Source organism: Petromyzon marinus, chromosome 33 (genome assembly GCF_048934315.1).
Source record: "Petromyzon marinus isolate PM22_M1 ecotype Great Lakes invasive population chromosome 33, UKy_Petmar_22M1.pri1.0, whole genome shotgun sequence".
Taxonomy (NCBI): Eukaryota; Metazoa; Chordata; class Hyperoartia; order Petromyzontiformes; family Petromyzontidae; genus Petromyzon; species Petromyzon marinus.
In genome coordinates, this window is record NC_133699.1 from 332,048 (window position 1) to 346,317 (window position 14,270).

General features: G+C 43.6%; 1 protein-coding gene across 4 annotated transcripts in view; it reads left to right on the plus strand.

The window, feature by feature from the left end:
* The window catches only part of LOC116948262 (regulator of G-protein signaling 7), a 130,677-nt gene extending 120,328 nt beyond the window's left edge, over positions 1-10,349 (plus strand). For all 4 annotated transcript variants that reach the window (XM_032964755.2, XM_076071407.1, XM_032964754.2 and 1 more), the window contains one exon: positions 5,122-10,349. In XM_032964755.2, coding sequence (XP_032820646.2) covers positions 5,122-5,172 — 51 coding nt within the window. In that variant the 3' untranslated portion in view covers positions 5,173-10,349. The remainder of the gene's footprint in view (positions 1-5,121) is intronic.
* Positions 10,350-14,270: the final 3,921 nt, after the last annotated feature.

Sequence of the window (14,270 nt, forward strand, 5' to 3'; positions counted from 1 at the left end):
CTAATACATGTACGTTAATCTGTCTATTACCGACCTTACCTGTCTGTCTTTGTTATCTCTCTGTCTGTTTGGCTGCCTGCCTTACAACGTGCCTCTGACTTGGCCGATTACCACCTGCACTTATTATTATGACTCCTACCTGTATTTGTCTACCTGCACATCCATTCAATCAATCTTCCCGTCACTGCATCCATCCTCTTAAAATAAAATGTTGCCGCTTGAGTGACTCTGCATAGTTAATGCAAAGAGTAGGAAAGGGAAGAACTGACATGTCAGCCAAACAAGCTTCTCTGCATTAGAAGTTTTCTACCTATTTATTTATTTACATGAGAAATAGGTTTTAAGTAGACCAGCAGGGTTTCTAGTCTGGAGCAGTGATGTGAAATTCAGTCGGTTCAGAGCTAAATAGGTCAGAGCATGGAATAGAAATTCCTCTTGCTAATGCACCTATTCATCTTATTCAATTTAATGTACCCGTGTCTACTTTTTTACAAGATTCACCAGAGTGCAAGGGCTCGCAATATAGCATCTCGCTTGATTTAAATTATTAGCATTTGAAAAAAAGATAATTTCCCATTACACCCGAAGCATCACGCTTAAACACGGTCTCGTTTTAATACCGTGTCGGTGACACTTGTGTTGTCTCATCTTGAACGATCATAAAGAAACAACACGTGGAAAACAACGTTGGCGACTCTGTGCTGCCGAATGTATTTACTGTTGAACGACTAACAACATTTCAGCACCATCATTCACGACCCATTGCCCTGCAAGTGTCTCGTGCAAATTTGACATCGGCGCCAATCCACCGACACGATTGCAGTTATCGTTGCATCCGAACCGCTATTGAAAATATACGTTCGTGAGTGATGTGTACGTGCGCCCGGGATGTTACGCATGCATGTTCAGCACAAGGCTGCATGCTTCACCGTGCGCTCGAACATGGGACATCTCGTATGTTATTCTAAGTGCAGACAGCTAGCTCTCTCATGGGGTGTTTTACTGCGGTGCACTTTCTGCCCATCAGTCCATTCTGTGTTCAGTTCCCGAACTGCATTTGCAGAAAGAGTGTACGGTAAGCAAGATGTACGTCTCTACGCAAGATAGCGAAACTCGACATGTTCCTCAATAACACTGTGGCCCGAAAAATAAACTTGCACATGATAGGCAACGTTTTGGGGGAATGATCCTTCTTCATATGAAACATCTTGAGAGATAGGCTACCAATCACTGCATTCTCTAATGGCGTATGGTACAAAGTACAGCTCAGGAACGTGGTCATTAAACCAGAAATTGGAACAAAAAATGGAAGGTGCACAAGGGAAGTATGGAAGAATGCACGCTCGGAAGTGCATTGAGAGACAGGAAGAGGACCACACGGTTTAGAGAACATACACAGGTTTCATCTTCTTGGTTCTTTCGGTAAAGTCACGTAGAAGGGAAATAATAAAAATAAAACAATAAAATTCTCACAGGTTTAAGACGTCATACCAAACTGTTCAGGAAAGTAGAACAAAACAATGGCCAATGGTCAAAAATAGTGAAGGAGCAGGCAGCCAAGGAATAAAAGAAGACGCCCACTGAGGAGGAGTGATGAAAACGGCTCATGCATGTGTGCCGCCGGGGTGAGTTGTAACATCGTAGGATTGTGGGAGATGGCAGTGGCTTCTGGAGGTGAGGGGTGAAAGCGGGGGGGCTTCATCCAGCAGTGGATTTCCTCCTTAGCTGGAGATGAATCTCCCAAGTGTGCGGTTGTATGCATGTATGTTGAACTTCTTTTTACGTAGCCAACCGTGCTCATCGGAGGTGCACGGGAAGGACAACAAGCTAAACGCGATTAGCAGTTCTAAATAAATGAGATCTCAATCTAGATTTAAAAGTGCACGGCTCTAGTGGCTTCTGTGCATGGACTGCAGCCACGCAGTAGCTGCACGTGGCTGCAGGCCATGCATGGTGCATGGTTGGTTCCTGCCGAGTGGAGATCGCAGCGGTGACCCAGTAATTCTAGATCGCCCCCCACCACGTGCGCGTGTGTGTGAAACAATTTCACACCATTCGTGTACAAAACGAGTTGTCCTCAGTGACCGAATATACATTCTAAGACTAACGGTAATCATTGCTTTTGAACAGCAGCGTAATGTTATTGCAGGGATCGTGTTCACCGTTGATTTATGCATTGCTGTGTTATCAATGAAAGGACCAGAGTCACTCCTAGAAGTGTTTTAATTCATAAATTATAAGAATGTTTTTTTTGTTGTTGTAACAACGGTACGTGATCAATGTAGCATTTTTACTTGGGACTTTATTGGCTAGCAATCTTCCATTATTTATTTCCATTTAATCTTCTACACAACATGAGTATTTGCTTTCTTTTATGATGTATTATCATTCATGTAATCACTTTTCTCTTATCAATGTTAATAGTTTTATGTTTGATATGCATGAACCAAAAATACAATGACATTTCAGTAGCATTTTCAATAACATGTACAAACTGCAAAAATCAGGTTACATTTCAGTGTCATCATGAGTAATAATCATATTACGACAATGTTATTTTGGTTTAACACGTAGTCTTTCGCCAATTTTGTTTGCATTATTGCTCTTGCTACAATAGAGTATTAACGTCCGACATTATCATTGGCTGCTCTGGATGCTATGAAGAAGGGCCATTGCCTGAAACGTCACCTATGTGATATTTTCCTATTAAGACCACACACATTGTTATTGACGAATGGTGTTGAGTTTGTTTTTGGTGGTGTGTGCACCACTGCCACCAAGAGCAGCATCACCAAATGTTTGTTCAACATTATTCTTAGTCGCAGCATTGAGTGCTTACAGAACAGATGTTAGGAAGTTCATGGGATAGACTAAGCAACTTGGAAGTCTGGAATGAAACATGTCAACAAAGCGTTCAAAACATAGTGGGGGAGAGGAGGTTAACACACGTATCCCGTTTCCAAACCGTAACCCTAATCACAGAACTGGAGTGCATTCGCAAAGATTCCAAGCCCCACACGGCCATCCCATGACCGTGTTTGTAGACGACTCTTATTTGTCTGGAAAGTTCAGGCAGGAGTCCAAATTCTCCCACACAGTTTCATTTCTCGGGCTCGACCTGAAGGCCACGTGGAAATTCGGGCCGAGCAGATGTATAGAATTCTGGAAAGGAGCTGGCCAACTGTTGAGGTAACGTGAACAACTTGGGGAAATTTATAGAAATTCGTTTTATTACCAACTAGAATTGTCCATCAACTTGAGTTATCCGTAAACCCGAGTTTCTCGGAAAAATCAAGCCAACTTGAGTTGAACCGAGTTGACTGCCCATGGAAATTAGTGAATGGGGTGTGGAATAGGGCATGTCACTGAGAGAGGCGTTGGAGTGGCGAACGGCCAGGAGTGGCACACACCTGTAGTCCAGCACTGTGGAGGCTGCAAGGGTTGGTGGATCGCACAAATGTTGTGAAATTCCCTTGCCATAGGCTTTGAGTTGTCATACCCTCTCTCGCTAGGAGAACGCGGTGCAGCAAAAATGTGGATTACACCTTCTCTGTATGTATGTTGAACTTCTTTCGCGCCGTACGTAGCCAACTGTGCTAGTTGGAGGTGTGTGGGAAGGACAACAAACAAAACACGTAAAGCGGTTAGAAAGAAATGAGTTTTCAATCTAGACTGAAAAGTGCATAGCTCCAGCGGCGTCCTAATTTCGGAAGTAAGAGCGTTCCAGACGGCCGCAGAAGTGCTTCTGAAAGGTCGTGATGCAGTGACAATCCTTGTTCGATGATCAGCTAAAAGCTCATGCAGAGGATGACTAGAGCGAGTGTCGGATAGTGTTTCCCCCCTCGCACACGTGGATTTTCTCCAGGTGCTTCGGTTTCTTCCACACGTAAGCACTCATGAATTGGCTGATAACATTTTAATATATAGAGTACCGAAGAGCCAGGGCATTTGTTGGTACCGTCTCACGGCGTGGCTGCCTTCCCACATGTCTGTGGTTCCTCGTGCCGCCTCAAAGTAATTTTCTCTCTCTTGGAGAGCGAGCGAATGATGTGCAGCGTGTTGCAAGTTGACGTCATTACCCGATGTTTGTGACCAATGGGGAAGACCTAAAGCCAGACGTTGTAGGTCAAATGATAGCTTTGCATCAGCTGTGGAATCTATAAAAAGGAAGGAAGCGATAGCCACGTTATCCGTGGTGACCTCTCGACCTTCACCTGTCAGTACCAACATTGTCCCATCGGTCTCATTGCGGTCTTGCGAGAGTCATTTAAAAATGCGTTATTACGGCGGCGACGACGACGACGTCATCTCCACCTTGCTACAGTCCCTCGAGGCCCACAGTCAAACAAACGCAGGGCGCTGCACCCGCTAGGGACCCACATTAGTCATCAGGTGAGGCTGGTGCAAGGGGAAGGATACCAGATGGCAATTATATTTATTTATATATTTAGCACCAAGCGATGGGTTTTTTTTCGAGAATGTTTTAATTGCTAATTTAAATAAAGGCCAGCCTTATCCATATATTATATTTATGCTATTCACCAGGCTTTTAAAATTATTTTTGTAACTGTATTTTGTCATTTGCATACAAAATTCAGTATCATTTGTCAGTCCCTTGGTAACAGAATTTCAGCTTGGGACACAATCACACAAAATCACGTTTAGCAAAGGCATTTTTGGTCTTACATCTTTAGAAAAAGCATCGGTCTTATCACTGTGGACAGTGAGTTTCCCAAGTCTATCACCATGTACAGCATTTGCAAGGTACATTTTCATCATCACTCTTGTTCTACACATTGGTAATTCAAGGCCTATCCATGTCCTCACTGATAACAATCCATGTGATCTCATCGCAGCGGTCATCCACTCTGACATGAGTGCATATAGACGTGGTTTGCTTCTACCATGATTCGTAAAATCGCCTCCGAGTTGCAGGTGCTAAGGACGCAGCTCAACGACCCAACGCAATGGGCATCTCGTGGAGTTGATGACAGTTGAGTGAAGGGGAGGCTAGGGTCAGCTTGAGTGGCAGTCCGAGTGTAAAGGTGTGCCTCTTTATCGAAATGTCAAACCCGTGTCATTGCATAGAGCTAATTATTCTCGAACATCTTTGTTTTGCAGGGGAAATCCTTGACCTCCAAGAGACTCACCAGCCTGGTGCAGTCGTCCTGATTGAAAACAATGTAGCCGGGAGAGTCGCCGTGCTCCAAACGCCTCCAACACCGTCCAGTCATCTCAAGAAGCACCAGCCTCTCAACACGAGCGGTCGAAGACTGACTTATAAAAACTTTTCACGTATTTATAATCACGGTGTCCGATTTCTGTGAGAATGGTCGGTATAGAAATGTGGACATCGTTGAGCTCTTGGGACCAGGTTTTGCAAGACCAAGTTTTCTGCACTAACGGGGGGGGGGGGGTTAACAGAGCACGTGGAGCCCTTGAAGAGACTGACTCTTAATACGCAAATTCCATTCCACTTAAACGCACCCTGGTCTATACGTCAATGTCAAGCAATTATTTAAAGCCTTTACCAGAAGCTCTCGACTTGATGGTAAACGAGCGGATGTGCAGCATGTACCAGTGAACAGGCACGCCTAAATGTGCCGAATGTTGGAAGATCCATTGTGGAGAGTTTGTCAGATTCAGTTGCTTGATGAATGAGTTCGGCGGCAGTGAGTTTGCAAATGAAAGTCATTTTCTCATTGTCAGCTGTTCGGGTTTCGTATCTGCCGGATGTTGACGAATTCCCAGTCGATATTGGTGGGGTTCAATGCCATAGTCCCGTCTAACAAGTGGGCAGTGGAGAAAACCTGGATTAACAAGCCCTGCTCTGCAATCATTAGGTTTTTATTTTATTTGTATTTTCAAGGTAAAGATACTTTACCGAAAGAACCAAGAATATGAATAGGGATACAAGCGCCCACTACGTACGGTTTAGAGTGACGAATGGCAACAGTCGGCTGTGGTATATTCCAGCGGTCGACTTGGATGCAACACACGTCATCCATTCTTCCCATGTACGCATATAGAGTACATCAGAAGTGACCTCCTTTGCGAAACATTCCGAGACCTCTCCCTGGAAAGGTCACCTCAGAGAGAGTACAGAACCACGTCACGTGATGCAACCACAACGAACGTTCGAGTGTGCGCCATTCGTCTGGGAGGAAACGCGCAGCCCTGACGCTCGGTCAAGGCACCCCCCTCGACGTCTTTGTTTTCGTGTCTGTAACGAGGATGCTGTTGTGCATCATGTCACCGGCCACCCACAGAGCCATTGGCCTGGCAGTCCCCAGGGGCTGGAGACCACAGCCAGCTGGACATCACCTCGCTCTCTTTAAATCTTCAACAGCAGTGTGTTTTTCACATTTGTATTTCAGTGGCAATATTTAAACAAGTAAACACTTCTCACTGTTGCAAAATGGAAATGGGACGTGTATATGCCAATGCCGCAAATGCAAGCAGTTGGCTCCAAATGTTATGAATCCATGTCTGGCTTTTGCAGTTGCTGCATTTAGCGCCGAGCCAGGCAGCAGCAGCAGCAGCAGCGTCCTCGGACCTGCCGCTCGGCTTGGTTAGCGGACGTGGTCTTCAGACAACGTGTGTCGCGCTCTGTCTTGCACCACAGCTCAAGGTCGGTTCGTAACGTCAGACCCACAGGGGGCCTTGGCTTGATCACAGCCTGTTGAGCAGGGCTTAGTTTATCCAGTCATTCAGCACCGATTTCCTGCTAATCGTCAACGCTCTGTGTTGATTGCATTCACACAGCAGCCAGAGCAAGATCATCTTCCTACTCTTTGGTTCTTTCGGTAAAGTCACGTAGGTATAAAATAAAATAAATCATCTTCCTACCTATACTTACACAGCTCGTCGCTGAACAACTGCCAGCACGATATCACAGAGCTAGTTTTTTTTTAAAAAGGTGTTAAATTGTACAATGTACATTTTTAATATTCGCACTGTATCGTTGGTCGGTGGATAAAATTAGTAAAGTGTATAAATTGAAAATATTTATTTGAGATGTTTCTGCTGTTGAGGTTTTTACACGAGCTTTTAAAGCGGTGAGACAATGAATGAGCGAATGTTTGGGAAATGTTCTGTAGTCGAAGGCTATGCAACAAGAAATTGTGCATGTTTTGTTGCTACTGCTTGTTTTAACACTAAAATGAGTGAACCTTACAACATGGCACATAGGAGGAATACCATGTAAACACAGACCTCACCCTCATCACCATCTGTACATTAAATATTTACAAAGTCGCTGCTTTTTATGTCAACTGTGGGTGTTGACTTAGTGCAAGCTAGCCCGGATCGGCTCCCATTGGTCGTGTAGGCAAGCGCAGATCTGCTGCCCGTTGTTAGTTGAGAAAACCCCCACTTGAAGTGACTTCAGCAGTGGTTCTGTGGTGTTCTCTTCTTGGGCCATTCCCAAATGTGATGCGGTGCTCTGTTGGCTGTGAGAATTACATAAATAGGTTTATTCACCTCATGACATAACATCCATGGGCCGATTGGAATAAAGTCCGTCATAAAATATAAGATGATGTATCTACCAACGGGCACCAATTAGCAAACTCCTGCACCATGTAGATATGACAATCTGTGCAGAGGTGATGCGCAAAGGGGGTTGAAAGCCTGTGTAAAGTGAGGAGGGCACATTACGTGAAAGTGAAAGAGGAAATAGACGCGAGAAAAAAACTTTGTAAGTCATGCTCAGGGCAAATGGAAATCCGCATCAGCACTGACTCCACAGATAACAAATGGATCGTCGCTGTAATAAACCGCTGTTAAAATGAAACACGCAGTGAAAAGAGCGCACGCGAGGCTGCTGTTCCAAACAGCCACTCGCATGTGCTGCCATGGTGTTGTGCTGCCACGGTGTTGTCCTGCCACGGTGATGTGCTGCCATGGTGTTGTGCTGCCACGGTGATGTGCTGCCTGCGTGCCATGAGCCTCAGTCCAGATCGCCCCCATTGACTGCAGTGTGCAGGTCATTCTAGTGCACATTCGTGAAGCGTCGTGTCTCCTGCTGGGATCCATGCCTTCAAGATACCAGGATAGTCCCGTTTGCAAGAGTGACCTGAGGCATTTGTCCACCAGTAGGGGGCGATGATTAGTATGTATAATCCCAAATTGAGTATTTTGTGGGATTTTTTTTATAATTTGGCAAATTTGGACCGTGATACCGGCACGCAATGGCCTACTCTTGCAAATTACATCATTTGATCTTTAACATATACTCTGATTATGGTTGTTACAACCACAGTAATAACCAGGGCAGCCGCTAGATTCGAATGGTGAACCTCTGCAACAAGCGGCGAATGAGTTGCCGTGAGGCCATGTTCACTGCCTTGTGGTTGAGGGGGCCTGGTTAGTGAGGCGCGGTTCACTTACGTGACCATTTGACGTCTCTCGTGAATGCTCAAACGTGACTGTACCGACACTAATAATTAGAAATAAGAAAACCTTACGTGCAAGTAATAATCCCTTTGAAGCTATGTATTACTTGATTTTCTGAGACACATCCTCTGATGCGTTATTCTTCGTAGTGTCATTAATTTTGAAGCAGGAGGCCTTACTTTTTAATTATTTATCAGTGGACTGATGCACGCGAATGTACAGCGTTGAATCGGCAACCGTAGATAAAGAACACAAATTCCCACATTCTGTAGTTGATGGAACATTGTCGAAAGTCACGGCCACCACCACCCACACGTAGTCTCTCCCCCACCTCTTATTCCACCGTAATTGCTAACACTGCTCCTGCATTCATATTACAGTGCTATATTGAATGTGTGGTGAATTTTCTAGGTCTCAAATCCTATGTAAATAAATAATGTTATGAAACAACGTAGACATCATGTAGAAGATGTACTTAATCAATTATTTATATGTTCTTCCACTACCTTTTTGGTAATTTATGACAAAGTCAATAGTCTTGTCAACATTCTCCCCGCTCCAGTGAGCTTGGGACATTCATCATCTCTCTCAGCAGCCTTGAGCCAATGTCAGATATTGTATATTTATTGCCAAAGCAGGATCCAGTCTCTGCATGGGCATGTACCAATTGTGCTACTGGAGTCAGATCAGGGCTGCCACTTCTGAGGCACAAAAACAGAATTTAAAAGTCAAAGTTATTTCTTGCCCTGAATGTCCACTGTTTACTTCCCTGAGCCAGTGATTGAAATTCAACATTCCTATGGTGGGGGCGAGTCTATCCACTGTACAACCACTGTTGACTTCCTTACAAAGTGGTACTTATTTAAATTACTTCAGAGGAATGATGAGCTGAGGTACAAAAACTGGGGGATATCACGATGAATTGAAGCACCTTTAATGGCCATAGGGATAACGTGATCCTAGTATATTTATGATCACGCACCTCGAGACAAATATTAATCAAGGAATTGAAGCGTAATTCCATCCTTCCAGGTGATTTCTTCTCTATCTCTCTTACCAAGATACCAAAGGGCACTCCATCTCGTACTCCCTTCAATTAAGAGTCTTCATTCAATATAAGGACCTCAGTCAGATATATGTGCGAATCAGCAGTTTGTTCAGCGACTGTTATAACCAGGTTGAAGATATCACCTCACTACTCTTGAAAAAATGGTTTAATCACCGTTGGCTGCTCGATTCGAACCCAGGATCTCAGCAGTGTTGATTCTGTGCTCTTACCCAAGAAGGGGTTCATTGGCTTTCTCGTTGTGAATATTATTTTGTTTGTTTTCCATTAATTAACTAAAGCACCTGTATTTGTGTAAGGGAGGACGCTTGTTTTAGAAGGGCGGTCTCACATGATGCTGTGTCTTCGGCTTGGTTTTTGCAGAGTACTTTGACCCATGGATGAGAATGCAAAAGAGTGTGTAACAAAGCACTTGATAGCAGACACAAGGTTGAGACATTCTATCATGTGACAACGTGGAAACTACTCCCAATTATTGAGCGGCACTATATTCAATCAATAGATGCCTTTTTATGGAGGTTTCCCCCAAGCTACGGTATCAATTCCTCACACTTCATTATTATTATTATTTAAATACCCTGCGTAAAAGTACCGAATATACCATGCTCAATGTGATCATATGTACATCTATATGCCTACACTCGTATATGAGAACCACAGTACTGTAGTGTTATGTATGTGCAGAGGATAAATGTATTCAGCCTATATGATGTGGTATGTTATCATACACTTGGCAAATGCAATACTGCCTTGTGACAGTTTGACTCCAAAGGGTCATTGGCACAGAAGCACACGTGTAACTGTATATCTGTATGTGTAAACACAATGTATAGTTTGATGGGGCAATAAAAGGCAACACTTCAGTGAATAAAGCTGAAGTCACTCAGCCAAAGTGTCGCTACCGTCTCTTGCTAATTGAAGACAAAGGTCCCCCGTATGGCCTTCAATAGGCTGTTTGGGTAAGTGCTGTTAGTGAGCACGTTATTAAGGTTGTCATGGCACACGAGGGGGTTGGTGGCCAGCACCCCAGTGATGATGTTTTACACACCACACCAGGTTCTAATTTAAGGCTGAGTTAACCTAGATGAGGCCTGAGACCAGTTCCGATATGTTTGTCACCGATGATGGCCATGAGCAGGAATCGAACTTGGGCGTCCTGGTTCGTAGTGCATTGCGCTAACCTTACGCTACCACTCCCCATAATATCACGCATTATAAAATGGTTTGCTAATACCACACACTGCATGCAAATACCGTATCCTGCTGTGTGTGAACATTAGGCAGATGACAGATTAAGAAAGTGCATAATATTTAGGTGATGTGCCCACGTGCTTCAGAGGCTATTTATTTCCTCTGGGCATGCAGTTCTGGCAGCTACACTCAGTACCCCATTAGTTCTTAAATATCACAGTGTAACCTGTACATTAACCTTTTGGCACACACCACGGGCACTTTTAGATTTTAAAGGACAGATCTTTTTAAAACACTTTTTTCCAAAACTATATTTAGTTTTGAATTCAGGATTTGCATTGTACATTCGAACTCATCTTAAGTGTGACCTTATTACCCATGCCTCCTATTATCCGTAGGAGCTTTAGGATCCGTAAAAACTCAAATAACAGTATCTGCAATTATCTGAAAGTATTGTCCATCCATTGAAAATCGACTTCCTATTATCCGTGATTTTTTTGCAAATAAGTGGATTTTGAAAGCAAATTTATCCCATTATCCACAAATTTTTCATGGTTAGGTTAAGTGTCTTTGTAGATATAATTCCCAAAGATGGATCTGCAATGTCCGTCCCCCACATTGCCGAGTTTTCTATTGTTTTTTGATTTATGTGGGTGAAACACACATGGTTACTATTATACAATTTCATGTTACATGTACTGCAGTAGATTTAACCGTTGTAAGGGTAGCAGAGTGACGTAGTGGTAACCCTTGTCCCTCACTGCTTGAAGCCCCTGGGTTAGAGTCCCGACTCGGGCACCTTTCTGTGTGGAGTTTGTATGTTCTCCACCTGTTCTGATTGGGTTTCCTCCAGGTTCTCCGGTTTCCTCCCATACTGAAAAAGACCAACATATAACTGGTGTTGGCCAACTGGAAAAATACCTGCAAATTACTCAATTAACATCTTCCCCTTCTGTGAATACTTGGCAGGACCCTCGATATATTCTTGAGACTCAGGCTTTCTTGGCTAAACACGCGAAATAATAATAGTTATTTGAGGTCTGTGGTCGTGGCTTATAGGCAATCACACTCAAGCAACAACCATTTGTGAATCCACCATCGTGATATTTAGCAAAATTGTGTGATAGTGGGATATTATGGGGATCGGTAGTCTTAATGGTTAATGCAATATTTGTCAATCTATTGCTGGATAAGGCCTAAGGGCCTCTTCATACCGTGCAGGTTGTGGGCGTGATATGGTCACTATCACCACGTTGGTCATTACAGTTTGGTGAGGAGCATCGAAGTTGGACCATTGTGAAGATCATCAATGAATATTGGTGCACTGCCCTCTGCTGAAAATGTACAGGTGCAAAATCACATTGCAGCTAATGACTAAAGCAAAATGCTTTTGTACTTGTGGTGTAAGAGAATAATTTTACACACTGAGGTGATATCACCAGTGTACAGAATCATCCATGCGTTATTGGTCTACGTAAGACAAACCTTTGCCTGTGTCTTCTCGTTTTCTTTGGGATATGGCTTTGAGTAAGGAATTAAGGTGCGCTTAATCAGAATGATTCGCTAGGGTTATTTCAATTACCATTGTATATTCAGTTTTGAAAATAAACATAAATTCAATCACATGTCCAATATCTATTATGTGTAAATAGACAAAGGTTCCCCTCAGAGCCTTAACAGACTGTTAGGCCAAGTACTGTAAATGAGCACCTTTGAAGGCTGCCACGGTAGACGAGGGGGTAGGTGGATCAGCACCACCCCCGACCGCCTTTATCGCCCCCAGATTTCGATTTAAAGCTTTCGTGACTGCAAGGATTCATCTTCTTTGGTTCTTTCGGTAAAGTCACGTAGAATGAGAATAAAATAATAAATTGATAAAATAAAATAACACAATAATATTCTCACAACGTTTCAGCCATTTCTGTGACCAGTCACAAGCTAATCACTCAGCCATTTCAATGCTAAATTCTATGCTAATTCCTTTGTCAAGGCGCTTTGTTTCTTCTCACACAGCTTAAATGTCGTGATCTGAGCGTGGCTTTTTCACTCCAGCGCTGTCCTCCAGACAGTCTCGTCCCTTCACCTGATGAAGGCCGCTTGTGTTGTGGCCGAAACGTCGTGAGAATATCATTGTGTTATTTTATTTTATCAATTTATTATTTTATTCTCATTCTACGTGACTTTACCGAAAGAACCAAAGAAGACGCCCCCAGATTGTTGATGTTTTTACACACCACACCAGGTACTCATTTTTTGGCCGAGTCGACCTAGGGTAGGCCCAGGACCGGTTCAGGTAATCGTCACTGGTGCTGACCGTGAGCGGGAATCGAACTCGGGTGGCCAGGTTCGTAAGGCAGTGCGCTAACCGCTACACCACCGCTCCCCATAGATGTTGTGTATGCGTAGCTATCCCACGGTGTATTGAACAAGGGACAGTAACAAGCACAATTCCTTATCCATTGTATTTATCCAGCGAACCTGACACCATCTCTACATTACCCACCCTAAACATATACAGCATAAGTATCCAGCATATTTAGATTGTTTCTATTGCAAGAGTCTCGTTCAAATGGTCCCGATTCACAAATTAACCTTATTCACACATGCTAAAGAATGTGTGCACAGTAGCACCACTGTTATCCGTGGTTGTCCATTCCGATTATTAGACTTTATATGTAAAACATCTACATTATACTGTGTAGTTAATGCAATAATTCAAAAAATATAAAAATTACCTGAAAATAAACAGTTTTCCAATCCTGTACGCATAATCGTACTGCAGATCTATGTCTCTATGTAAACATGGTTCCCCAGCTTTCCTTTGTAAGAGAGATCATGCACTCGGACTCTTAACCAGGTTTTTTAAATGTGAGGACAGTGATTTATGTATGCAATTATATTTGGCATACAACATAAACGTAGCCAGTGTATTCATAGTACTATTAAAAGCATGGTACCATGGTTATGTATGCGATGTGTTTGAACAATTTACAAAAGCCCGGTTGAATCACGGCTTGTTTACATTCCCGTATTATTATCGGATTAAGCAAACGTTTGCATCATTGTGGAGGCAAATATAAAACTTGGCCTTGACAAACACCGACACATTTTTTCCACACGCACAAAAAATGCATGGGGCTTTTCCATATTCACAAGCGCAGAGAGAAAAAAAACGACACCGAGGGAATAAGTATTCTACATTATACAAGGACGCCGTATTTGTGTGATGGTTGGAATATTGATGTTCCCAAAGGCATTGATGGTGTCCAAATGCACCCACAGCAGCACCAAGGAGGGATGTGTCTTGGTGGGGAGGTGTCAGTGGCAGCTGATTGACGAACGCCTCCTCTGCCCTGCAATGAGGCGCAACGCCGCCCCCAACTATCTCAGCAAGGTTGGGGGGCAGCAGTGCGCCTCCTCCCTGTGCTGCGTGGCTACATGCGGGCGTTTTCCGCAGCCGATAATTGCAATTCGCAATTGATTTACGTATTAGGCCACGAACAGTAATTATCTGGCCAAATGTCAGTGGCAGGACGCTCCACTATAACCCGACAGAGCCAAATGAATTACTCCGTCACCACCGCGTGCAAGCGTTCAAAGTACACAATGTTTTATT